This window comes from Macrobrachium rosenbergii, chromosome 29 (assembly GCF_040412425.1).
Source record: "Macrobrachium rosenbergii isolate ZJJX-2024 chromosome 29, ASM4041242v1, whole genome shotgun sequence".
Lineage (NCBI taxonomy): Eukaryota > Metazoa > Arthropoda > Malacostraca > Decapoda > Palaemonidae > Macrobrachium > Macrobrachium rosenbergii.
Genome location: NC_089769.1, coordinates 8,865,664 through 8,891,586, shown reverse-complemented (window position 1 = coordinate 8,891,586; position 25,923 = coordinate 8,865,664). Strand labels below are relative to the sequence as shown.

Sequence of the window (25,923 nt, the reverse complement as noted above, 5' to 3'; positions counted from 1 at the left end):
TTTAACCAGAACTCTGAGCTGGTTAACAGCTCTCCTAGGGCTGGCCCGAAGGATCAGATTTATTTTACGTGGCTAAGAACCAACTTGTTACCTAGCAACGGGACCTACAGCTTACAGTGGAATCCGAGCCACAGTATGACGAGAAATGAATTCTACTTTGCTATGATTCAGTGTACGGGAACTCAACGATAGAACTAGTATAAGCACAATATGTGCAATACAGCTGAAACAAATCCAGTTATATGCATTTTTATCAACAAATGTTACTGGAGATATAGCTGATGTTGCAACCATACCTGCAGTTCAATAAAATAAAGCTTGCTCGCTCTCTCTTTTAAGGTGATAGTGCCGTCAACACACCTCGCGTGGTGCACTGTAGGCACGTTAAGGGTTGTTTGCGCCGTCCCTCCTGCCCGTAGCCGCACCCTCATTGTAGCCTTTTACTTTCCCTCCATTCCCGCTTCTTTTCTTCCAGCTGTTGTCCAACCACTCCAACTCCCTCTGTTCGCTGTCCTGAGCGCCGAGTGGCCGAAAGTGCTCCTTCAGTGCTTGAATTTATGCCCTGATTTTCGTATATCAAATTGCGCTCTCCCTTTGCAATGTCGAAAGTATGTTTATAGCCAACTGTATATCTTTGATGATGTCTGCACCTTTGTTATCTTAGTTTTTCCTAAGTGCTGTTTAATTTTGTTTTTGTGGAATACGCGATCTCTCTCTCTCTCTCATGACCACGTTCATCATCCTCCTCTTTCTCCTCATTCCTCCCCTTCCCCGTCATCGGACTCTCCTCTCATACCCTCATCTTCATCTCCGAGTTCTTCTTGCTTGTCTTTTCTACCTCTTACTCTTCCCTCCCCCTTTCCTACGCACGCACACACACATTATAGTGGCTCCAGAATGCCCCCAGTTATCAAAACAACCATCAGCCATTAACTCCTTCTGCCCACATGTATAACGGTCAAAGCACTTGGTAGCCATCTTCTCCTCCTTTCCAAATACTTATGCTATCTTACATCCCAAAATTTTACATTCTTTCAAGCCCTCTTCCTCCAGCCAGTCCTTCGGACGCAGCCCTCAACCCCCCCAACCCCCCACCCTTCCCAACCGCCCCCTTGTGGTCGTTTGCCAATCTGTAAACAATCCCAATCTTTACCCCCAGCCCTGTAGAAGCAGCACAGCACACCTCATCCAGCCCAGATAGCAAGAGAAGATACTGACATACCTTGTGGATTATGTTACAAGACCTAATGGAGATAACTTAGCCCCTGAACTATTGAGTCTGCGAATAATGGATGTCTACTAATAAATGGTAAATTCCGTGTTCTAAAAGACCTATTTTAAAAGAGAGCTGCAAAAGAGAAGATTATATTTTCCTTGTTTCAGTGAAAGTCACTCAGAGGAAACTGCAGAAACAGTTGAATTTCACGCAGAAGCTTACTCACTCATCATGTCAAATCGTATTGACCTTCAAAATGGAGATGTTACTTTGTATCTCAGACACACCTGTACCTATATTAATTATGGCAAACTTTAACATGTGCTCATTTATGGCAGTTAATTTAATTGGAATAAATCTACTATCTTATTCGCATATTACCACCGTTACATTGGAACACAGATGTTCTTTATCATGCCCCACTACTGAAGCGCTTTTAAAGGCACCGTCCTGAATAACATAGTATTGGTCATTAAATTTGTGCCCAGTCCAAACATAGCAATGCTGGGTGACTTTTTAACTTCCTTAAAGCAACATGAAGAGAGGGAATAGGTTTCTCCCTGCAAGGTGATTCACACGCAACTAAAGTGCTACACAGCTTGTTTATATATATATATAACATGCACAGTGTGCTACAAAAAAACTAGTAAAAAATGCGCCGAAGAAATCGAGTTTTCTGTACAGCCGCTACAGCGTATAATCAAGGCCACCGAAAATAGATCTGTCTTTCGGTGGTCTCGGTATAATGCTGTATAAGCCGCGCCCCATGAAACTTTAACCACTGCCCGGTGGTGGCCTATCATATATCGTTGCCAGAAGCACGATTATAAGTAACTGTAACCTTAAACAAAGTAAAAACTACTAAGGTTAAAGGGCTGTTATTTGGTATGATTGATGATTGGAGGGTGGATGACCAACATACTAATTTGCAGCCCTGTAGCCTCAGTAGTATTTAAGATCTGAGGGCGGACAGACAAAGCCCGGCACAATAGCTTTCTTTTACAAAAAGTTAAGTATACCTTAGTTTAACCAGACCACTGAGCTGATTAACAGCTCTCCTAGGGATGTCCCAAAGGATTAGATTTACTTTTCGTGGCTAGGAACCAATTGGTTACCTAGCAACGGGACCTACAGCTTATTGTGGAATCCGAACCACATTATAACGAGAAATGAATTTCTATCACCAGAAATAAATTTCTCTTATTCTTCATTGGCCGGTGCTAGCCGAGAACGATACCAACCCCTCCAATGAGGAACTTCTCTCTTTTACAGAAAACTAAAAAAAAAAAATCACTTGCTATCAGACAGTAAGTGTTGGAACTCCGCTCTTCAGAGCCCCGATTATTATTGCAAGCCAAGCTGCAATCCTTACAAAAAAAAAAAAAAAAAAAATTGCGAAGCTTGAGAGCCCTAACACGGAAAGCAGCCCAGTACAGATAAGGATACTAAAGATTAAACTATGAGAGGGAAATAAAGTAAAACAGATAAGATTAATAACAAAATAGAATAAGTGAAGTAAGAAAATATTATGCCGTGAGTTTCATGTTTCTTACATTATTTTGTATTTACATTCCTTTAATGAGACCATTTGATGTTAGTCATTTCATCTAAAAGAGGTATGCTCAATGCTGTACCCTCGCAATGAAGATGGGCTCATTTTTAGGTCCTGTGAAATATTTAATCTCAAACCTTTAATGCTTGTGTATGAAATCAAATGAATTCTCTGCAGTCTTTGAAGTTCATTCTACAAGGACGTTGCACCTAAAAACGAGGGTTCAGTGTTTAATGTGAAAGGGGAGTGATCTTTAGTATTTTGATACGATATCGAGGCTCGTTGAAAGGAAAGCCTTTTTAAAGCAGGAATGGTAGAGTTTCATGTGATATTGTTGCAGAGAATGTTAACTCGAGCTAAAAACGCATCACATGATGTGACCTCGACAGAAATATGCTCCGTAAACATGATAAAAGTTAAGCTATTATTAATGGATACGAGTTGCAACTCTGCTCTCCATATAACAGAATAGTCTTCGTTTGATTTGTCTTCGTGTTTCAAAGCTTTCGAGTGGGAAAGGCATTCGGAAACATGCAGAACAACAGGTCGTATTTATGTGGTCGGGTAAATGCGCTCAACGTCTTGTAACCGTAACGGAGTTGTGTTCATTTTGGCGTCTGGAGTTGAAAACATTTGCCAGCATGTTTCACAACGCAGTTTGCAACGGTCAGAACTCCGCTCTGCTTAACCCAGGTTCAAGACTCAGTGTAAAAAATGTTTTAGTTGTTTATGTTCCTAACTGAATTCGAAAGTTTTCGATACGGGAAAAATATAAGCGAGGAAATATTGCCAGGTTTTTCGTGTTTTCGGCCAAAATCAAAACACTTGTCGCGTTTGCCGTTGCAGGGATTGGCTCATGTTAGCTCTCGTAGAATATAATGACTTCAGTGTTATTTGTATATGGCTATAAAATGCAGTAAGCGTATATGCTTCGTTGCGTAACAGAAAATGTTTGGCTTTGTGGAAAGAATTGTCTTTGTTGATTTCATATATATTTAGATTTCAAGGTCCTCAACTGGAAATGTGTGTGAAGGTGCAGAGAAAGCTTTGAAGTTGAATTCTAGGCAGCTTTTCATTTATAATTTTTGGCAAGCATGAGTACTTGATATTGCAGTATTCACCCGTACATACAAAATCACACAATTATATTATATATATATATATATATATATATATATATATATATATATATATATATATATATATATATATATATATATATATATATATATATGTGTGTGTGTGTGTGTGTGTGTGTGTAGTGTGTGTGTGTGTGCATGTACGTGTGAGTGTTAAGTTATGTATTTGGTGGTCGGTAAAAAGAAAACATTCAGAAAACTATGGAATATGGCCATTATTGAGTGAGATACATGATTAGTGAAGCATCTGTGCTTTCCAAATTGGTAAGATCGCAGACCAATAAAATTCAAAGTAGTTAACAAAGTATTCAGGCAAAGGAACTTCTGTTGCTATGGTGACTTTGCTCGGGTCATGTTTCTTAAGTTCGAAAGGACGGAACTTAGCCAACATGAACATAGGTAACAAAGTGAAAACGGAGATTATGAGGACGAGAATATGTGGAGTTCGCGTAAGAAACCTAACATTCATAATAGCCAGGTTAATCGGAGACATATCTCTGATGAATTGCTGAACTGAACTAGGATTTTTTTAAAGTTTACAGTGATTACGTTTGTGAGGTAATATGGTCACCAGCTTTGTGGTTGAAGGAAGCTAGCAAGATGAAATGAAATTTATTCAAATAACTGCAATAAGATGGGTTATTGTGTTCAAATAACAGCTAATAATAAGAGACTCCTTCGCAACCTATGATCCCAAAGATATCCGTTTTATGGCTATAGCGATTACTTATCCTTCAAGTACATCGAAATACGTAAATGTTCCCAAAAGTCAAGTTGGATGGAAAAGTAGAAAGTTCGTTATAACTCGTTGGAGAAATCTCACACTTGCCGCCAATTAGTGTAAAATAAATTTGGTCATTACAGATCTAATGCTAGGTTTAAAAGTGTCTGCTTGTGTCTTAAAATGATGAAATAAATATTCTGTACTTATAAGAAAACGAGTTAATGAAAGAATTAGAAACGATTACTTGTTGCTTTGAAGAATTATTAGAGGAGGGGCTTCTCCACTTATCAAATTTCCTCCGTAGGAAGATGTTGAGTTGAAATCGACTCGTAATAAATGAATTATAAAAAGTGGCAACTCCCTACGTGGTCCATACTCCAACTATAATTAATATGGTAACGCAAGATCTGCTGAGCTGTGAAGCAGTGAGAATTAAAGGGAAAAGCTATGAAGCGGTGAAGAATACTAGAGATAAACGCACCGGATGTTTCAGCAAGGTGAAGGAGTGTCAGGCAAAACAAGGCTTGTCACGGGGGGCAAAATATTAATAGTTGTTTGTTTTCAAGGTGAATTACATGGTACTGGAGAAAAGAATTCGTTGTTATAAAATAACAGCAACATCGATTAAGATTAGAAAGACGTGACACGAGACAACTCCGCATTAAATGTTTTTATCGGCAGGTGACAAAATCCCCTCATAAATTACACTGTATAGTTCAACTACCCTCTTTTTTACTGTATTTTTTTTACGTTCTCGTAGGCTGCGTTCACACCAAGAGAGTCGTGTCGCGTCGAGTCGAGTCACGTCAAGTCACGATAGTTCATTTGATGCGATTCATTTTGACGAAACCCTGTTCACACCAAATGCCTCAACCTACTGCGTCAGTAAGTCAAGTCTGAACTCTTTTTAGTTTTCTGTAAAAGAAGACTGTTGTGCCGGCTCTGTCTCTCCGTCCACACTTTATTCCGTCCGCACTTCTTTCTGTTCGCACTTTTTCTGTCCGCCCTCAGATCTTGAAAACTACTGAGGCTAGAGGGCTGCAAACTGTGATGTTGATCATCCACCCTCCAGTCATCAAACATACCAAATTGCAGCCCTCTAACCTCAGTAGTTTTTATTTTATTTAAGGTTAAAGTTAGCCATGATCGTGCTTCTGGCAACGAAACAGGATAGGCCACCACCGGGCTGTGGTTAAAGTTTCATGGGCCACGGCTCATACAACATTATACCGAGACCACCGAAAGATAGATCTACTTTCGATGGCCTTGGTTGTACGCTGTAGCGGCTGCACAGAAAATTCGATTGCGCCGAAGAAACTTCGGCGCATTTTATACTTGTTTTATCTTTATATTGCCACAGTGCCACGATAGGTTTTGTTGAGAATGGGTGCATATTCGTTTGCTAAAATTAATGCTTTGTTGTGGCTCTGTCGTCGCCCACGTAAAAAATAAACCTCGAATCTGGGTGCATCATCTGAACACCAAGAGGTCACAATTTGGTAACTTCAGTCATTTACTCCCTGACCTGGTAAACCATCCAGAAAAATTCTACAAATTTTTTAGGATGACATTTGAACATTTCAAGCTGATCGGACCTTCCATTCAGAAGATCAACACTAACTACAGGCATGCAATTGGAACTGAAGACAGAATGGTCATTTTTCTAAGGTAAGTTTTATTTTTATTGAATTTTACAGAATAACTAAAAGAAATACAGTTCTGAACATGAAATCAACAATGAATTAATTGAAACATCAAGAGAAATCATCTATTCAAATGCACTTACAACTGCTGTCAAGAGGATAAATACTATGTTTTGACCTTGAATTCAGTATCAGATCCTTATTGTATCTTGTTCAAAACAATATTAAACTCCTCAACCATAACGATTTTCAAAAACTATAGCTAAGTGTTACAACTTTATATTTTATACATATAAAGCAAAGCTAGAACGAAATTTAATTACATTAAATTTTGTCCTAGATAGAAGTGAAAACAAGATATAAAAAAGTACAAACAATTATATAAGAACGTAACTTGCACTCGCAAAATTGAAATGCAGTATAAAAATAAAGTAGAAAATCCCATTGAACCCCATTTCCATTTAAGGCCGAGTGAAACTAGGGTCTCTAACTCCCTATAATAAGCGAGTAGTGACAACCGAGGGTTGCCATTTTGACTCCAACGAACCAGTCTAGATCTTCACTGATTGATTGATTTATGAAATCTATGACATAAAGTCAAGTGCCGTAGCCTTATATTTATTTGACTATATGTCGTAAATTTCATAACTCAGTCAATCAGTAGAGGTCTTGGGTGGTCGTTGTAGTCAAAATGGCATTCATGGAACCACTATGACACTACTTCCTTACTATAGGGATCCTAAGAGAAACATTATCTTCTATATTATTTTCAGAGGTTACAATAATGCTCGTTATACTGTGCATAATTAATTGTCACTTGAATGGGAGATAGTACTTGGTGATGGTGATGGTGTAGGCCTACGTGACTGATTCTGTTCTGTCCAGTAGCCATTCTGGACAGAGGATGCGGGCTTGAACATCTTCTTACGAAATACTTCATATATTTCAATTCTTATGTCCAAGTTGTCTATTGGCGACAGTTGTTCCATCAAAGGCAGTAAGCTTAACAAAAAATGGCGATCTCCGTCATTACTATTAGCATTTTCTGAAGACGACTGCACTCTCAGTCGTCTGAGTTCGTCTAAGAAATATACATCCATGTCATCTGCACTGACCTTACTACGTTTTGTTGAGACGCGAGGCTTCTTTGAATTGGGAAGTATAGACTTTCCATTGCTGCGATCCTCACAAGTTTCGGCATTACTCGTAGTCATTTGAGGAGGTGAAATGAATGGTGCTTCGAAGTCAGCAAATGAAGAATCTATATCTGTGTCCTCCATCTCATGACCTGTGTCTTCATCAGGTGGTGTAGGGACGTTGGACGATGTGGGTCGTGGGGTCACGTGAGGGATGAGAAATTCCATGGAGTCGTAATGCAGCCACCTCTTTGTTAGGGTGTTACCTGATCCAGATGGTTTTTCACTAATCTTTCTTCTTTCCCTCATAAAGTTACTTCTTAGGTGGCGCCATTTATCCTTACATTCGGCTTCTGTAAAAGAGTAAAATGAAAAAATAGACGTCATATACATACACATATAAAACTTTTAACTATTAAATGATTGTTTAGGCCTACTGTACGTTAATTATTATTCTATCTCTTTTCAGGCATTTGGCTACTGGAGAGTCTTTTGCTTCCCTTGGTTATCAATTTCGTGTTGACAAGTCCACATTACACACGATTGTCAAAGAAACCAGCAAAGTCATATATGGGAAATATTACAATCCCAGTATATGCCTGTACCTGATGAACGGCAGTGGGAAGAAATAGCCAAAACGTTTTTGAAAAATTTGAATTCCTAACTATCCTGGAAGTGTTGATGGCAAACATTGTCGGATGAAATTCCCAGCTAAAGCAGGATCACTTTTCTATAATTATAAGGGATACCACTTCATTGTTTTTCTAGCCATTGCTGATGCCAACTGTTGTTTCACGCCGATTGGTGTAGGGCAGCATGGATGAAACAGTGACAGTTCAGTTTTCAACGAATCAAACATGGTAGGTCATTTCTTTGTGGTCGTTTAGGCATTCCAGAGTCACGTTAAATACCTGTTACTACAACCAAAACGCATTCTTTCTTGTGGGAGATGAAGCTTTTCTCTAATGCCTAATATTATGAGCCCATATCCTAGAAAGGGTTTGGACTACCCCACCGGATCAGCCGGGCTAGAAGAACAGTAGAATGTGCCTTTGGGATTTTAGCTAAAAAGTTTGGTATACTTCAAACGTCAATGGAGACGAGCTTTAAAGTATCTGAAGCAGTGAAAAGCATTTATGTACTCCACAATTTCATTCAACATGAAAACAATGTCAACTACTTTCCAAGTCACGATGCACCACATTCCCAGCCCTCATACTCAAGCCTGACAGTAACACGAAGCAATAGGCCTACAGCAGAGGCTATGGCAGTTCGTGATATCTTGAAAGAATATTTTGTTTCCCCAAGCGGAGGTCTTGAGTGGCAAGAACATCCATCATAATGCGTAGTTTATAGTAGATATGCCAAAAATATACACCTTTCAGTACTTTACTTTGACCAATCTTTTTTTTTTTTTTCGACAATCTTCAAATTACAAATATCACACTGCACTAATAATGATAGTTTAGATGATCATTGAGAGAGAGAGAAAGAGAAGATCAAGGGATCAAGAAAGTTATTTTTCCAATGTAAAAAAAAACCACTGAAATTTCGAATATTTCGTTACCAGGTAATTCTGGAGGAGAGCTCCAAATCTAGTTTTAAGGTTTAAACCACGTAAAAACCTTTAGTATCAGGTTTTAGTATATTTGACTACCTAAAAAAGTGGAAAATCTACCTAACCTATAGTCTATTTTAAACCTGGCAAACTTGCACTTACCAGCTTTCGGGCGTTTTGGATGGATGTCCTGTTGTCCGAATCTCAGTTTTGTTTTCACACTTTCAAAATTGTGAATTTACGGACATAGAGCGAATTAAGAGCTAAGTTATGTAATGTTATGTAAATACCAGTTGTAATAAACGTAAGTATTAAGAACTTACATACCGAAATATTTTATATATATTTAACAAATATGAAACCACTTACCGAAGCCGTAGACTAGAAACATTTTTCAAACGCATAAACTTTAATGTTTAATTTTTAGCTGGATTTTTAGCGTAATCTTGCCATTAGTGGTTTGGAAATAACCAAAATGTGTTTACTGTACATTGCTGAAGGTTCTGTTACACCTAAGAACAAAAAAGTATCGTAGAAATTTAAGCTTGGCGGAAAAGTTGAGGAGGTGGAGTTGCGGAAGGAACAGCTGGTGAGTTGTCGTCTGCACACACCACTTACAACCACAGTTATTCAGCTTAGAATCGGCTATCGATCAGGTGCCTCACTATCTATTTCACCTATTTCAGCCATGGCCACAAGAGACGATACAGATCAAAGCACACATGAAAGAACCTCAACACCAGGCAAAGAAATAACTGAAAATCACGAGTTGAAGAAGAGTCAATTTACTGAAGTTTACCAAGCGGAGAGTAGCACACTAGCTAGAAAAAAAAATTCATAAATTCAATGCATGTTCAATTTGCCTTTATATATATCCTAAAATATTAATGACATTCCGTCTGCAGTGTTTTTGAAATGAAAAAAATTAGCAATATGATATATAAACATCTTAATAATTATTTTAGGAACACAAGAGCACCACAAACCAGATTTGAACCTCCCGCTGAGAGTACAGCGTGTCACCTTGTGTCAACCCTGTGGTTGGCTGTTCCTCCCACAACTCCACCTCCTCAACTCCTCCGCCAAGCTTAAATTTCTACGATAGTTTTTTGTTCTTAGGTGTTACAGAACCTTCAGCAATGTACTGTAAATATGATTTGGTTATTTCCAAACCACTAATGGCATGATTGCGCTAAAAATGTAGCTAGAAATTAAACATTAAAGTTCATAAGAATGTTGTTTCATAGTTGTTAATAGTTATTATATATATATATATATATATATATATATATATATATATATATATATATATATATATATATATATATATATATATATATATATAATTCGTTATGTAAGTTCTTAATACTTAGGTTTATTACAACTGGTATTTACATATTAAAAAACTTAGCTCTCAACTCGCTCTGTGACCGTATAGTCACAATTCTGCAGCAAAGTGAAAACAAAACTGTGATTCGGACAGCAGGACATCCATCCAATCAGCGGCAAGCAGCTAAGTGCAAGTTTGCCAGGTTTAAAAAAAATAGACTATAACAGATTACATATATAATTATTATAAAATATAGGTCCATGGGTAGAAAGGGATATTGATAATTTCGGCTATTTTGCGTGGCTAAGTTAGGTTAACCTATAGTTCATAGTATAATATATAAGCAAAGTGTATTGTTCAAAGCATAATAAATGGTTCAAAGTGAGTAAAACTGTTGTCTCTTACCTGTACACGACATTGCAGCAGCAACTTCTTTCCATAAACTGACGACGAAGCCACGATCGCTGTGGTTGGGGTCACTGGCATCATAGATTGCAGGGCGCTCCCGAACTAAGTTTATCAGCAGTTCGACCAGCATAGTTCCGATCGGCACGTGAGACTCGCTACGACTGACGTCAAATATAGGTCCAGCTCTGTTTGTGACTAGAAGCGACGCGACGCAGTGTGACGTGATGTGACTCGACACATTTCCTTCAGAGGCCCGTACATGCAAATCAGTGTTAAAACGGGGTTGGCGATTCATGATGCGTCATGAATTATCGGGACTTGACGTGACTCGACTCGACTCGGCGCGACTCCCTTGGTGTGAACGCAGCTTGAGGCGTGCTCTGCACGATCTTTTCCTTCAAAATATTAAGTGCTTTATGTGACTACGTATCCAGGATTGAACAGAATATTGTAAATGTTTTCATAAGTTTTACATTGATGTAAAATGTTAAAGTAAAGCTTTTGTAAATTCACATTTAACTTCATAATAAGGTGTACAGTAACTTAGTTCATGAAAAATAACATCTGTGAGAGGCCCTTTTCAAGCATTTATTCATAAAGAATATTAACAGTAATTTTGTAAATATAAAATAAAATGGTAGTGCTGTCTTTTAATTAAAAGATTCTACTTTTGTTATCGAATACTAAATCGGATTTAGATGCGTACAGATTTTATATGATTGCCTATTCAACGAATTAAAAGTGAATGTACAGAAGTTTTACTTTTCTATATTATATCAAATAAATGTAATGCGAGAGCTTCATACACATTCCCAGGAGCAAATTAATGCTGGCTTCCATACTGCATATCACTGGTTCCTCGCTTCAGCCATTCTTAAACTTAATGAATCAATCTCAGCGTTCACATTCCTTGCAATTTACTCCTCACTTTCACCCAGTTATCGTCAATTGTCCCATTCCCAGAAAGATTTCCACTCCATTTCTTCCTCTGTGTTTTCCGCATTTCGGCCTTTACAAGTAAAGCCTCCCCAGCAGTCCTCTGTAATCCGATATACTCGCATTACGGCCTTCATTGTTCTCCTCAGACATCAGGAGTGTATTCTCAGTAGCCTAAGCACGTAAGCCTCTGTTGCTCGCCATCAAAACTTCCTGGTCCTCACCTGGAAACCTCATCTTAGTAGAAGACCCTGAATCCATTCAGAGTAAATTTATTCAGTAATAATGCAGTGGTCTTGGGGAAGCTTGTAGCAGCCTTTAGTAACTGGGCTACAGTAAAGGTATAGAGAAATCTTTTCTTTAGGCTTTTATATATATATATATATATATATATATATATATATATATATATATATATATATATATATATATATATATATATATATATAATTGTATGTGAGAGTGTGACTGCCACAGTGCTGTTAGTAAGCTGTACTATCTGGCTATCTGGCTACTGCTGCTGCTCTGGGAAGAATCAGTGGCTCTGGATATTAACAGAACGCATCCCGAGACCGAAAGTGTCTAGTGGAGTGTTGTAAACCCATTGTGAGAGATATTACCCCCAAGGCTAGGAATAAGCTTCTTTATCTTGAGGTCATCGCGTAGCAGATACATCATGCAATGAGTTTGTTAAGGACTGAAGTTGTAGGCACATTATGATATTGCGTGATGATTAGAAAAATCGCAGTGTTGTGAAGAATAAAACAAAATTATTTTTATATTTCTTAAATGTGAAATTTATAAAGCGGAAATTGGCAAGAGTATTGCTGTAAACAAAGCAACAGTGTCAGTTGTATGAGTCATTAAAGTGAATCAATAATGATGGCTCGTAAAAATGAGTGACGGTAAAAGGAATTTGTAAAGAGCTGGAAACTAAAGTGAGATAATGGAAGTTGATGTTTATGGAAACAGTTCGATGACAAAAACAAAATGGAAATGATGACGCTGTTGTCTTGCTGTGGTGTGTTATTACCACAGAGCCTAACTGAATACCAGCAGAACTAACTCGAGACAAGGAGAAATAGCCCCAACAATGAAAGAACTTTGGGTATTATGGTTCCACGTAACGTTTTACTATTTAAGCATTGCTGTTTAAGATTGTCTAGAATTAAACTTATAAAAGATGGCCATTATCATTTTATGTTTAATATGTTTAAATAACTTCTGTACCATTTCTTGTAAGTATCAGTGGCTTATTTATTACTTTTTGTGCCAATCGAAAAAACAGTTATTGATAACTTGTAGCATGAATGTGTGCTTGAGAGCTGTCTGAGGGAGAGAATATGGACCTCTGTATATATTTTTTAGAAATAATCAAAGTAAACTACAAAAAAAACAGTTGTACATTCATTATAGCTCTCCCCAACACATTCACAACCTGAAAATTAATGTTGTAAGGAGTTTTCTATGACTGTGGATGCAAATGCACTGTCTCAAGGCAGAGGAATACCTAGTGGACGGTTGTGGACTCAATACTGGTAGGAAATACCCTTAAATGATCGAAAAAGGACCTACTTAAATTCGATATGCACAGAAGGCAGAAGTAAAGGAACAAATCTGCAAGACCCACCTAATATTTTAGTACATCCATTATAACAAACTTAATAACATAATGTTAATTAAGTTTGTTTGTCGCGACGCTGACAGTCGGTTGTGGAAAATTTGCCCCTCCAATCTCATTCTGATTTCCCTTGTTGCTTTATAATTCTCTCTTGAGCTCCGTGACTGCAATAAGCCTCTTATTCCAGATCTATTGACCTGAACTCGGAGACACAGTGCAGGTTGCGGCTAGATAGCTGTTTCCCTGCCGTAATCCTCAGATTCAATTTTTCCTCCTGCTGAGATTTTCCATCTTGTACTGGCCGCACAGAATGCTAAGAAATTAGGTAGGCTTGTATGTTATTCAGCTCACATTTTGTATATTTCCTGTTGTAAAGTTGTTAGGACATTTTTTAATGAAAGTGACAGAAAAAAAGTATCACCCAAGAACACCCTTTGTTCTGGTTCGTGTCCAACAAATAAGTTTTTAAAATATTCAGTTTAAATGAAATCTTTTCTTATAATAACAGTGTAAAAAAACATACTTGTCAGTAATCGTCCTCTTTTGAGTAGCAACAGTGTTCATAAAATTCCATTTTGCTTGGGCCAGACAGGAAGGAATTAATTTTCAGAATATATCAACATAAATATTCTTTTAGTGCACCTGAGTCAAAAATCACGTAGAATTGAATGGTTCCACAGTATTATATTAATATTTGAAAATATTATATGTAGAAATATCCTTGAATCTGCTTTAATTCAACAAATGAAGGAAAATTATATTAATTTAAGCCCATGTTTGTCCACTCTTGACCCCATTCTGCACAAGGTGTTTTAAGGAGATTTGAAAGAGATAGTCAGTGCCATTGTCTTTGACTTGTTTTTTCCAAATACCTGAGCTGATCGTAGACAGCTGTGTCTCACCTGAAAGAAATAATCTAGTTGTAATGACCTTTCGTTGCATTAAAAAAAGCTTATATAACCCTATAATATAGTGGTTGTTTGTAAAGCAGAGTATGCTCAGCAATTTTTTCGTTCCATTGTATATAGTTTGCTTGAAAATACCTTAGAGTAAAATGAAAAATCTAACACTGTTATTTTACTGCTTTCCTCATGATCAATTAGTAATATATATATATATATATATATATATATATATATATATATATATATATATATATATATATATATTATATATATATATATATATATATATATATATATATATATATATATATATATATATATATTATAAATGTTGCTGTGTTGCCTCTCTTGCATCTTAATTTATTATGAAATTAACTTTAGCAGCAGCAAGACAAGAGTAGATTCCCACACGAAAAGTGTCAGGTGAGAAAGATGTTTATCGCCTTAGCCAGCCAACGGACAAAAGGATGGGAATTTTAAACTGATAGGACTGATATGGGAAAAAAACTTTACTAGTTAGCTCTTAGGCATACTTCCCTTAAAACCAACTTTCCTGTGACCTGTGTACTGGCTAGTCTTTATCATTTTCAGACCACACCAGTGACCCGATGCCCAGGGCGATGGGTGGAGTTTTCACTGGGCAGGCTAGAGGAAACCAAGATCCATCGTTCTCATTCACACTCCAGCCCCAACTAAAAACTAATGTCACAGTGTCCATGGGCTGCTCTGAGCCCCACACCAGTGACCCGATGCCTAGGGCGATGGGTGGAGTTTTCACTGGACAGGCTAGAGGAAACCAAGATCCATCGTTCTCATTCACATTCCAGCCCCAACAACTAATGTGTCCATGGGCTGTTCTGAGCCTGTCTCTTTGTCCGTCCCTTTCCACACCAGCACGTGGGACGATTGTTGAACCTAGAGGACTGGAGCAACTTGATGCATCCGATCAATGCGTTATTTGAATTCAGTGGCAAGTCTGACTTTGACAAATTGATTCCCAGTGTTCTTTTTTTTTTTTCTCTCCAACTGAATCTCTCATTTTTCCTTGTTCAAGTTTCCATCTATAAGAAGTCCCTGACTAAGAGCCCTAGTAATGTACGTTCCCTTTTGAAGTTCATATATTAAATGAATTCAGTGTTGTCTAGTGATATAACCTTAATTTACCCCTTCGTGGTATTTAAATCATTATTCACGATCTAAAAACTCATCCCTTGTAATTAATTAATTACTAGCAAGAGATTCTTATATACAAGAGTGTTATCCAGATACTTCATTTCCGGACTTGTATGTATACCTGGGCCTGTTATTTCCCTCTTGCTTGGAGAGACCTGCATCATCAGCACATAGAAGCAACATTTCAACTTCCACTGAACTCAGCTGTTTTATAGAAGCCCTTCAAAGAGGCTTGAATCCATTGTGAACTTTGTGAATTTGTGTAGCATTAGGGTGCTTGTCCTGATTAGGACTAATATTTCGAGCTGTTGTTGGCCCTTGTAAATGCTCCATTTGTTTCATAATTCTTTATATGTTTGGAACCAGTTTCAATAAGTTAATTAATTCAAGTTCTTGTGTGAATAAAAAATATTCTTGTACTGACTCGTTTGAAGCTGGCGACCTTTCCATTCTTATTTGATGTTTGGTAGTTTTGTTGGTCTTAATTGGCAGGTTACGTGGGTCCTGGTGCATGCCAGGTAGCAGTCATTTAATTAATCAGGTAATCAACCGGCCACCCATGTAATAATAATATATATATGAGTATATATAGTGTGTTTAATTATTTGTTTTACATGGGGGTAGGGGGAGAGAAAAATGGAAAAACAAATGTAATGTCAATATAGAAAGTAGCGATTATCCGTGAGTGATCCAAGAGAGGATTTCAGTAACTAAGAATATGTCAAAGCTCTGGACGATGAGATGTGCAGAAAAATAAGAAAAAATTTGGGTGTTTCACAATTGGATATTGAGCTTCTTTTCATTCTGTATTGCTCAGTAATTTCAATTGGAACTATAAAAATGTTTCACTAAAGGTTACAGTGACATTCTTTAGCCCTCTTGCTACTGATCATGTTTTATAAGTATTAGAACTTGTAGTGCAAATAACCTACGAAATTTTACTTTTGATCTATTGACGAGTAGCAACATATAAAGATTATCATTGCCCCCGAGGGTAAGGATTAAGAAGGAATAAACACGGTCACTTCCAGCCGAGTACATAGAGCAGGATGGGAGGAAACGCCTAAAAGGATTAGAAGTAGAATGATAGTGACGGTAGGGGAACTCTGACATCCGGTTTCATTGTTTGCCAGCGTTTGCTGCGTGTGTTTCTGTGCTCGTAATTGTAGGAATTTTCCTCAGTTTTAGTTTTCTGTAAAAGAAGACCATTGAGGTGGCTTTTTGTCTGTCTGTCCGCCCTCAGATCTTGAAAACTACTGAGGCTAGAGGGCTGCAAATTGTTATGTTGATCATCCGCCCTCTAATCATCAAACATACCAAATTGCAGCCCTTTAGCTTCAGTAGTTTTGATTTTATTTGAGGTTAAAGTTAGTCATGACCGTGCGTCTGGCACCGCTGTATGTGCCAGCAACACAGGTCACCACCAGGCTGTGGCTGAAAGTTTCATGGACCACGGCTGAGAGTTTCATGGGCCGTGGCTGAGAATTTTATACAGCATTATACGCTGTACAGAAAACTCGATTGCGCCGAAGTTTCGGGGCATTTGTTACTTGTTTAAGGTAGGTTTTGCTCGGTGCAATTATCTCTCAACGATGATCGTCAAACGATTTTCAGAACATTAATTTGCTTGTTTTTCAATTTGGGCTGTTTTGCATTGAACTACTGACGGTATGAAACCTACCTTTAAAGGATTTGTATTATTTGTGTTTACCACATTTTGGTTAGCTCATTAGTGAATTATTTTTCCAGCTGGTAGACCTGGAACTTCCAGTTTTCCATCCACCTTGTAACCTCTTCAGATTTAACGGTCTCTTTTTTTGTCCCTGTTTCATGTTAGCATCCTCCAGCCCATATTCATTTTCCTCTGTTGATAGATTTCTAAGGTTTTTCCAACCACGCATTTATTCATATTGCTGTTCACTTCCCATTGACATCACGTAGCTTTTCTTTCTTTGTGTAATCTCTCATTGGTTTGAAATTTCCTGGCTTAACATTGCCCTATTTTGTAATCATTCAAAATGGAAGCTAATTGGGAAATCTGAAACTTTCTCATTACAAAGGAGGTTTTAATGAAAAGCAAACAATATATGGCCTATTTATCAAATGTAACTTGTAAACAAATATGGTTTAGATCAATCTTCCAGAAACGTTCGGGTATCTCTAGAAACTCAGGCCAGTTATCCTGGAAAATCCGATAATATCTATCCTGTTATCCTGGAAAATCCGATAATTGCGTCTTACTTTCCAGCATTCCCAGGTACAAGCCAATAAAACTCTCTCTCTCTCTCTCTCTCTCTCTCTCTCTCTCTCTCTCTCTCTCTCTCTCTCTCTCTCTCTCGTATTTAATTTTATATTTTGCAAAATTTAATGCTCCACACAGGGTCAACTTAATAATTCTTCGAAATTCAGCAGAACTTACTTTTAGTAATACATTAACAAGCATCGAGACAAGAATATTATTGTGTAAACTGGACCGTACAAGGTTTCACTTAATTATACTGTTCATCTGTATTGTAATCTTCATCAGAGGATTCCATTTTAATGACAAAGGAATTCACAAATTGTTATGTTGTATTGTCTGCTTCAGTATCTTTGGTATTGCTAGAATTTAATGCTTTATTTGTGTCTTCAGGCCTGGTTGAAGTCTTATTAGTTCCTGCAGAATGGCATGAAAAAAATGAGAGAGAGAGAGAGAGAGAGAGCCTTGGAGAGTGATTAGCATAACTCCTAAAGCGAATTAGTTATAGTGGAATGAGAAAAGTGTTTTGTAGAGATCTGGTAATTCTGCCTTTTTTCTGTAAACCCCTGGACCACCTTCAAGGAATGTTTTAGCTAGAACAGGTTTAAGTACACGTTCCTAAATGTGTGAGACCCAAGCGCTTTATTGAAAACATTTGTATCATCCAATAATAATTTGCTTTGTAATTTTGTAAGTTGTAAAGCACCTATATCATTTTTGTCTTCCACAGGTCTCCACTCATCTCCAGCCTCCTTTCTCATAGTTCTTATCTCAGTAGGTCTGGGTTTTCCAACTCTTCTAGTGCCCACAGGAAGCCAGCTATCACTATCATGTACTATTCTCCCAAGGGTTAGGCAATAGACCTCTCCAAGCCATCTCCAACTCCCTTTCATCATTAACTCATCTACTACGGATATCTGTAATTGTGCTCATTGTATCAGCATCTCTCACTCGATCTTGTTATCGTGAAGCTTTATTTGTAGATCAACAAAATCGTTTACCTCTGATGGGGTTAGTGCCATCAATGTATCTGACGCGGTGCACTGTAGGTTCTTTGCAGCATCCCTTTGGCCCCTAGCTCCAACCCCTTTCATTCGTTTTACTGTATCTCCATTCACATTCGCTTTCTTCCATCTTACTTTCCACCCTCTCCTAACAATTGTTTCATAGTGCAACTGCTAGGTATTCCTGTTACAGCTTTAAAACCTTCTTCACTCTCAATTTCCCTTTCAGCACTCAGTGACCTCATAGGTCTCAGCACTTGTCCTTTGTGCTAAGTTTTATGTTCCAGTTCAAATTCCAACAAAATCCTTAAGATATAATTTCATTGTCATACCCTGATTCATTTTCCTTTAGTAATACAGATCATACTAGACTCAGAAGTATAATCTCACTTTTATATGCAGTTTCAGTTTGTTTCATTTCCAAATCTTATTCAGCCTGACCATTATTTGATTTGCCTTTTGTAGTCTTTCACGAAATTCCAACTCAAGAGACCCTGTATTGGACGTTATTGTTCCAAAATATTTCAAAGTTCATATACAGACACATAAGTATATAAATTTTCCCACTTAGGAGGGGTAGCACTGAAAGGAGTCAGCCCATCTGGATCAGGAAAAGTCGTTGAAGATGACGTTGGTAGCCCATGCACTTCTCATCAGTCACATAACTGCTAGGTACTTAATTCATTGTTGGTCAAAAAAAGACACAGTGGAGTAGACTAGAATTAGTCAAGAACACTGGCTCTCCAGAATCAAACTTTGGCACTTCTGTTGGTGATCCAAACATCATCCCTCGACCTCGAGTACCCACTTATGTATGTATATATGTTACAGTAAATATGTGAAATCAGGGATTTTGCAAAATCCATAGGGAATATGCGAAATGACCAATTTGCTTAGGAACATTTGATCCCCAAGGGCTAGTAGTAAAAACGGCGAAACAGTGATTCATCTACACTGTTTCACCGTGTTTAGTACTAGCCTCTGTGGGAACAAATGTGTTTCACTGCATTTAGTACTAGCCCTCGGGGATCAAATGTACCCAGGCAGATTGTTCATTTCACATATTCCCCTAGGGATTTCGCATATTTACTGTAACATGTACACTAAACCACAAAATGAGCAGTTGTCTAAGGCTCTGGGGAATTTTCAGGACAACACAACAGTCTTCACAACACCTGGGGCTGACTCATCCGCCTTCTTAATGAGGTCTGAGAATTATCGCGGCCATCTGTCCTTTCCTTCGTCCTATTGAGTCCCTTAGGGAGAGATGTCCCTGATTATTGGAAAGAATTTTCAGGGAAAAGATTTGGAAGCAGAGGGTCTGGGAGGGAATTCTCTGTAGAAAGGGTTTGAACAGCGGGGTGCCAAACAAGCCGAAGTGTGTCGAAAACAACTTGACCTTCAGACAAGAGAGAGAGAGAGAGAGAGAGAGAGAGAGGAGAGGCAAAACAGCAACTGGGGTTCCCTCTCGTCTACGAGGAATAAAAGTAACGGGAATAGTGGAAATTAGAATTATTGTAATTCAATATCTTACAACCCCATGAAAAGTGAAATGTTATCTGATTTGAATATAATTATGAAATATTTGATATTTCAAGCAAACTTGAATAATACGTTCGTTTTACATAAATATACATACATTATATATATATATATATATATATATATATATATATATATATATATATATATATATATATATATATATATATATACACACATATATATATATATATATATATATATATATATATATATATATATTTTATAATTTTTTTTTTTACGAATATCGCCGCTAGATCGGTAACTCTTACGACCATATGGGAAAAATACCAAGCAGTAGGAGGGGTACCCCACAGACAGGAGTGAGAGGAGAGTTTTGTCAAGGGCTGGGTTTAATGTATCCTTAAGGAACACAGGTGTTGGGGGTGGGGGCTTAGATAGCTGTTTCTCTGCCTTAATCCAGAGATTCAATTTCCCTCCCGCTAAAATTTTCCATCTTGTACTGGCCGCACGGAACGCTAAGAAATTAGGTAGGCTTGTATGTTATTCAGCTCACATTTTGCATATTTCCTGTTATAAAGCTGTTAGGACATTTTTTAATGAAAGTGACAGAAAGAAAGTATCACCCAAGAACACCCTTCGTTCTGCTTCGTGTCCAACAAATATGTTTTTAAAATATTCAGTTTAAATGAAATCTTTTCATTCATATAATAACAGTGTAGAAAACATACTTGTCAGTAATTGTCCTCACTCGAGTAGCAACAGTGTTCATGAAATTTCATTTTGCTCGGGCCAGACAAGTAAGGAATTAATTGTCAGAATATATCAACATAAATATTCAGTTAGAACTTGCCAAACCCTCTTTTAGTGCACCTGAGTCAAAAATCACATAGAATTGATTTGTTCCAAAGTATTATATTATTAATATTTAAAAATATATTTAGAAATATCCTTGAATCTGCTTTAATACAACAATTGAAGGAAAATAATATTAATTTAAGCCCATGTTTGTTCACTCTTGACCCCATTCTGCACAAGGTGTTTTAAGGAGATTTGAAAGAGATAGTCAGTGCCATTGTCTTCGTCTTGTTTTGTCCAAATACCTGAGTTGATCTTAGAGAGCTGTGCCTCGCCTGAAAGAAATAAACAAGTTGTAATTACATTTTTTGCATTAAAAAAAGGTTTATGTACTCCTATAATAGAGTGATTGTTTGTAAAACAGTCTGCTTAGCAATTTTTTCATTCCATTGCATATAGTTTGCTTGAAATAGTGTAAAAGGAAAAATCTAACAATCTGTTATTTTCCTTTCTCATGGTGAATATATATATATATATATATATATATATATATATATATATATATATATATATATATATATATATATATATATTATTATATATATACAAATGTCCTTAGGATACTTACTTGATTCTTGGCAGTAACGGATGAACGCAGGGGGTTCTTTACATTATCAATAAATCTACTGTATTTATTACACATCTGGTTCAATATTAGGGCAACTTCGTAGACAAACGAAATAAGGAAAATACTGTGGCTTAAGACCTTCTTCATGTGAGGGAAGACTACATAAACTCAAGGATTCTCTTAACTAATTATATTTACATAACAAACACAGATCAGAAGAATGACGAATTACTGGGCAGGTAATAATAAGGGCCTGCTAAATGAATGAATCCTACACAGGATAAATATTCTACACGGATGATGTCTTCATAACAGAAAACATTGCAGAGGGGGTAGAAGGGGTGGCATACAGCCGCTGCTCATGGGATAGAGCGGATTGGTTCCACATCCGAAGCCTATCTGCAATATACACAAGACAGTTACTTGCAAGAATAATAAGACACTCAAAGGGAATTGAGGGAATGCACAGATGGTTAAAAGTATACCTTAGTTTAACCAGACCACTGAGCTGATTAATAGCTCTCCTAGGGCTGGCCCGAAGGATTAGACTTATTTTATGTGGCTAAGAACCAACTGGTTACCTAGCAGCAGGACCTACAGCTTATTGTGGAATCCAAACCACATTATACTGAGAAATGAATTTCTATCACCAGAAATATATTTCTCTAATTCTTTATTGGCCGGCCGGAAAATCGAATGCAGGCCTAGGAGAGTGCTAGCAGAGTACGATATCGACCCATCGAATGAGGAACTTGCACAGATGGTGCCAAATATCTCAGTTCAACACTAAATGCATAATTACGTTAACACTTATGCTCCAACACAAATTAATGAAGGTGATCACACAATGGAAACAGAAATTAAATCAGAGAGAGGAATGATGACTGATCAAGAAACCTTATTCTGGTACAATACCTTTGTGAAGATGACGATGTTCTCGTTCAGTAGGGCGCCGACACTGGAGGAGGGAATTAAGGGGGATGCCACTACAAAAGTATACTGGTTCGAACTTCGGGGCCGAACACATGGAGGGTTCAAGGGGCAGGCAAAGGTGAGGACATCCGTCCTCAGTGGAGCTCTGAGTGCTTCTCTCTTCGACTGCGGTTGCAGCGTCTATTAATGACCTCAGGGATTACGCTTGGACATCCAGATAGAAGGCACAAAAGGTCAATCTTCGTCACGTTTTCTATATCGAGCACGTGGCATCCAATCAGACCTCATGTTGAATTTACCACTGCCCGGAGGTGCAGCACCAACTTTCTCTATTTTTGGCTCCTCCCTTGCCCATTGTCTGATGCCATCAAGAAGGCATGAAGGTCACCTGGAAACAAGGCCTTAGGCAGTCGTTTGAACAGAGAGAAGGTTAAAGGCTTAACCATTTTAGGAATGAAAGAGAGAGTTTATGAAGGGGCGAGTGGAAACCCACAATTCTAGTAATTAAAACAGTTGAAATGAATTTTATTTCTTTCTCTGTTAAGTTACGGATGTGAAAACAGGTGAGGTTGCTTGGAAAGAAGTTCTGTTCATCACAATATGTATATATATATATATATATATATATATATATATATATATATATATATATATATATATATATATATATATATATATATATATAATATATAATATATATAATAATAGGTCTTGTTAAAAAGGATGGCTGTATTATGCGAATTTATCTTATATAGTGTCGTTTCTATCTTCCTTATGATTCGCTTTTCAGGCTCAAAGATGTTAGTCAGCAACTGGCCGATATTCATGTTGGAAAAGGATAGTGTGCGGAATGCGGGAAGTCTTTTATTAAAATATCCAATCAGAAATCGTTCGTCGTCTGGATTCAGGTTCTATTTCAGGTACCGTGGACATGTTTCGACCAGCTCGTTGGTCATCCTCTGGACGTGGTTGCAGAAGATTTGAAGAAACAAGGTGCTCGGGTTGGTATTTATGGGGGGGTCTTGATCATAATTCAGCACCGATCAAGACAATTTCAACTTCTTGTGGAAGGTAGGGGAAAATTTTTAGAATTTTTTTTCTTACACCATATGCATTTGCATATCTTCCTCTTTCCACTGATGTGTTTTTTCTTAAATTGGCCACCTTAAAGTTTGGCCGGTCTGGGGGTGTACTTAATACATATTTAGCCCGTCCCTTAGTTAAGAGCCTTATGGATTTGCTCGCCGGATCTCCTGGAAAAGGAAATTGAACAAATCCGTGAGGAGCTGTCATCTTTAAAGTACCCTGACCATATAATTTTCCTGCAACCAGCAATTAAGAAGATGAAGGAGAAATTGTCTACTGGAGTGACGTAACGGCTGTCTTCTGGATCTCTTGGTGTAAATACTGCTTTTCTGTAACTATCTTATTCATTACCTGCCTGAAGAGAGAGACATTTGTTCTCTGAAATATAGCATTAACATTGTACATTTTGAGTTTTTATGGGCCTTTTATTGCATGGAATTCTGTTTTAACAGAAAATATTTCACACACACACACACATTTTTATATATATATATATATATATATATATATATATATATATATATATATATATATATATATATATATATATATATATATATATGTATATGTGTGTGTGTGTGTGTGTGTGTGTGTGTGTGTGTAATTATTGTGTATATATATATGGGGGTAGGTAGAGTCTTGGATAGAGTACAACAAGATTAATGGAAGGGATTTTTGGGGAAAAGATTTGGACGTAGAAGGTCTAGGAGCGAATTTCTTTGGAAAAGGGTTTGAACAGCGGGGGTGACTAACAAGCCGAAAATTGTCGAAAACAACTTGACCTTCTGACAAAGGAGAGAGAGAGAGAGAGAGAGAGAGAGAGAGAGAGAGAGAGAGAGAGAGAGAGAGAGAGAGAGAGCAACGGGGATTCCCTTTTGTTTATGAAAAATAAAAATAACGGGAATTGTGGATATTAAAATTATTGTAATTCAATACCTTACAACCCAGGAAAAGTGAAATGTTATCCTAATTGAATATAATAATGAAATATTTGTTATTATAAGAAATTCTGAATAGTACATTCATTTTACCTTAAAAATGGCCATTAAAGAAGCAAAGAAACTTGAATGAGCCATATGTTAACTGAAGTTAGCCATCTTTGCTATTTAAAATCTGTCCATAGACGAGGAAGATTCTGGAATCAACCACCATAAGTGAAGGAGATAACATTATCTTGTCAGTAAGGCCATTGAAAGGCAGATATCCTAAACAAATGATCCCCGGTATTAAAAAGATAGTCCAGTTCAGACTGATCGTAGTTATCCGCCGGATAACGATTCACAAACAAATCCCAAGCCAGTCCTGTAATCTAATGTATTCGCCTCAGTAAAACCTGTCATTTTCCACCAAGGCGAGGACTAATGTGTATTGTCTGAAAATTTTCTCTTTTATAGGCTAGTTTAAGAACAATAAACTGTTAGTTTACAGGAAGAAATATGTATGTATATGTATGTATATATATATATATATATATATATATATATATATATATATATATATATATATATATATATACATATACATATACATATACATATCTGTAGAATCTACTGGGCACTTTTTACCAGATACATATGTAATTGTAATAGGTGCCATCTTAACTTCTCGTATTCTTCGCACTTTTTGGATACGCTTGTCATTACAAAGCCATAAGTTCCAGGTGCAAGAAATATGAAGAAATTATGATGTCTGGTCGCGGATGGGACCCGGGTTCGTTGCCCACAACCGGACATCATAATTTCTTCATATTTCTTGCACTTGGATCTCAAGGCTTCGTAGTGACAAATGTATCCAAAAAGCACGAAGAATTCGAGATGTTAAGAGGGCATTGTGGCTATTACAATTACACACACACACACACACATATATATATATGCATATATATGCAAATATATATTATATTAAAAGAGCTAATCCCATAATAGCATAACTGTAATCTCCATCCTAATTCTTTTACCTCTGGGATGCATCACTGATTTCGGTGGCATGATTCCCAAACGTATCATTTACAATACTAAAGGTTGATATGCATATTCAATGACCGTCCTAATCCCTTAGAGCATTGTACATCCCTTAGCGACTTTTAATCCCTCAGATTAGGCGAATACCATGTTTTCTACCACTGAGCCGTAAGAGATCAATACATCTGAGATGTAATGCTTTTTTAGAGCTTATGGTTCGATAGCTAACGCATGAAATGAACACTCAATCATATATATTACCTCGCTTTGTCATGAGGTTTTAGACTGTAGTACTGACATTAGATTAATAATCTTTAGAATCTGCGTTCTACTGCAATCTGTCAGTAATAACGTCGTTGCACGCAAACCTGATTTACAATCATGCAGATATACTTATAAATCTATATACTGGAAGCAGGTAAATTTCCTT

General features: G+C 37.2%; 2 protein-coding genes across 2 annotated transcripts in view; one reads left to right on the top strand and one right to left on the bottom strand.

Moving 5' to 3' along the window:
• The window catches only part of LOC136854575 (cerebellar degeneration-related protein 2-like), a 484,848-nt gene that overhangs the window by 131,910 nt on the left and 327,015 nt on the right, over positions 1 to 25,923 (top strand). The window lies entirely within an intron of this gene.
• On the bottom strand, positions 6,290 to 10,937 carry LOC136854408 (transcription factor Adf-1-like). The gene is made up of 2 exons (XM_067130712.1): positions 10,704 to 10,937; positions 6,290 to 7,763 (listed from the first exon to the last, which is right to left on the bottom strand). Exons 1-2 carry the CDS (start codon positions 10,834 to 10,836, stop codon positions 7,081 to 7,083), a joined length of 816 nt encoding a protein of 271 aa, XP_066986813.1. The 5' UTR covers positions 10,837 to 10,937; the 3' UTR covers positions 6,290 to 7,080.

Excerpts from the sequence above, each read along its gene's own strand:
- LOC136854408 (XM_067130712.1), bottom strand. The coding sequence starts at position 10,836 with ATGCTGGTCGAACTGCTGATAAACTTAGTTCGGGAGCGCCCTGCAATC. Across the intron at positions 7,764-10,703 it reads TGCTGCAATGTCGTGTACAG|AAGCCGAATGTAAGGATAAA; the intron begins GTAAGAGACAAC and ends ACTCTTTTACAG.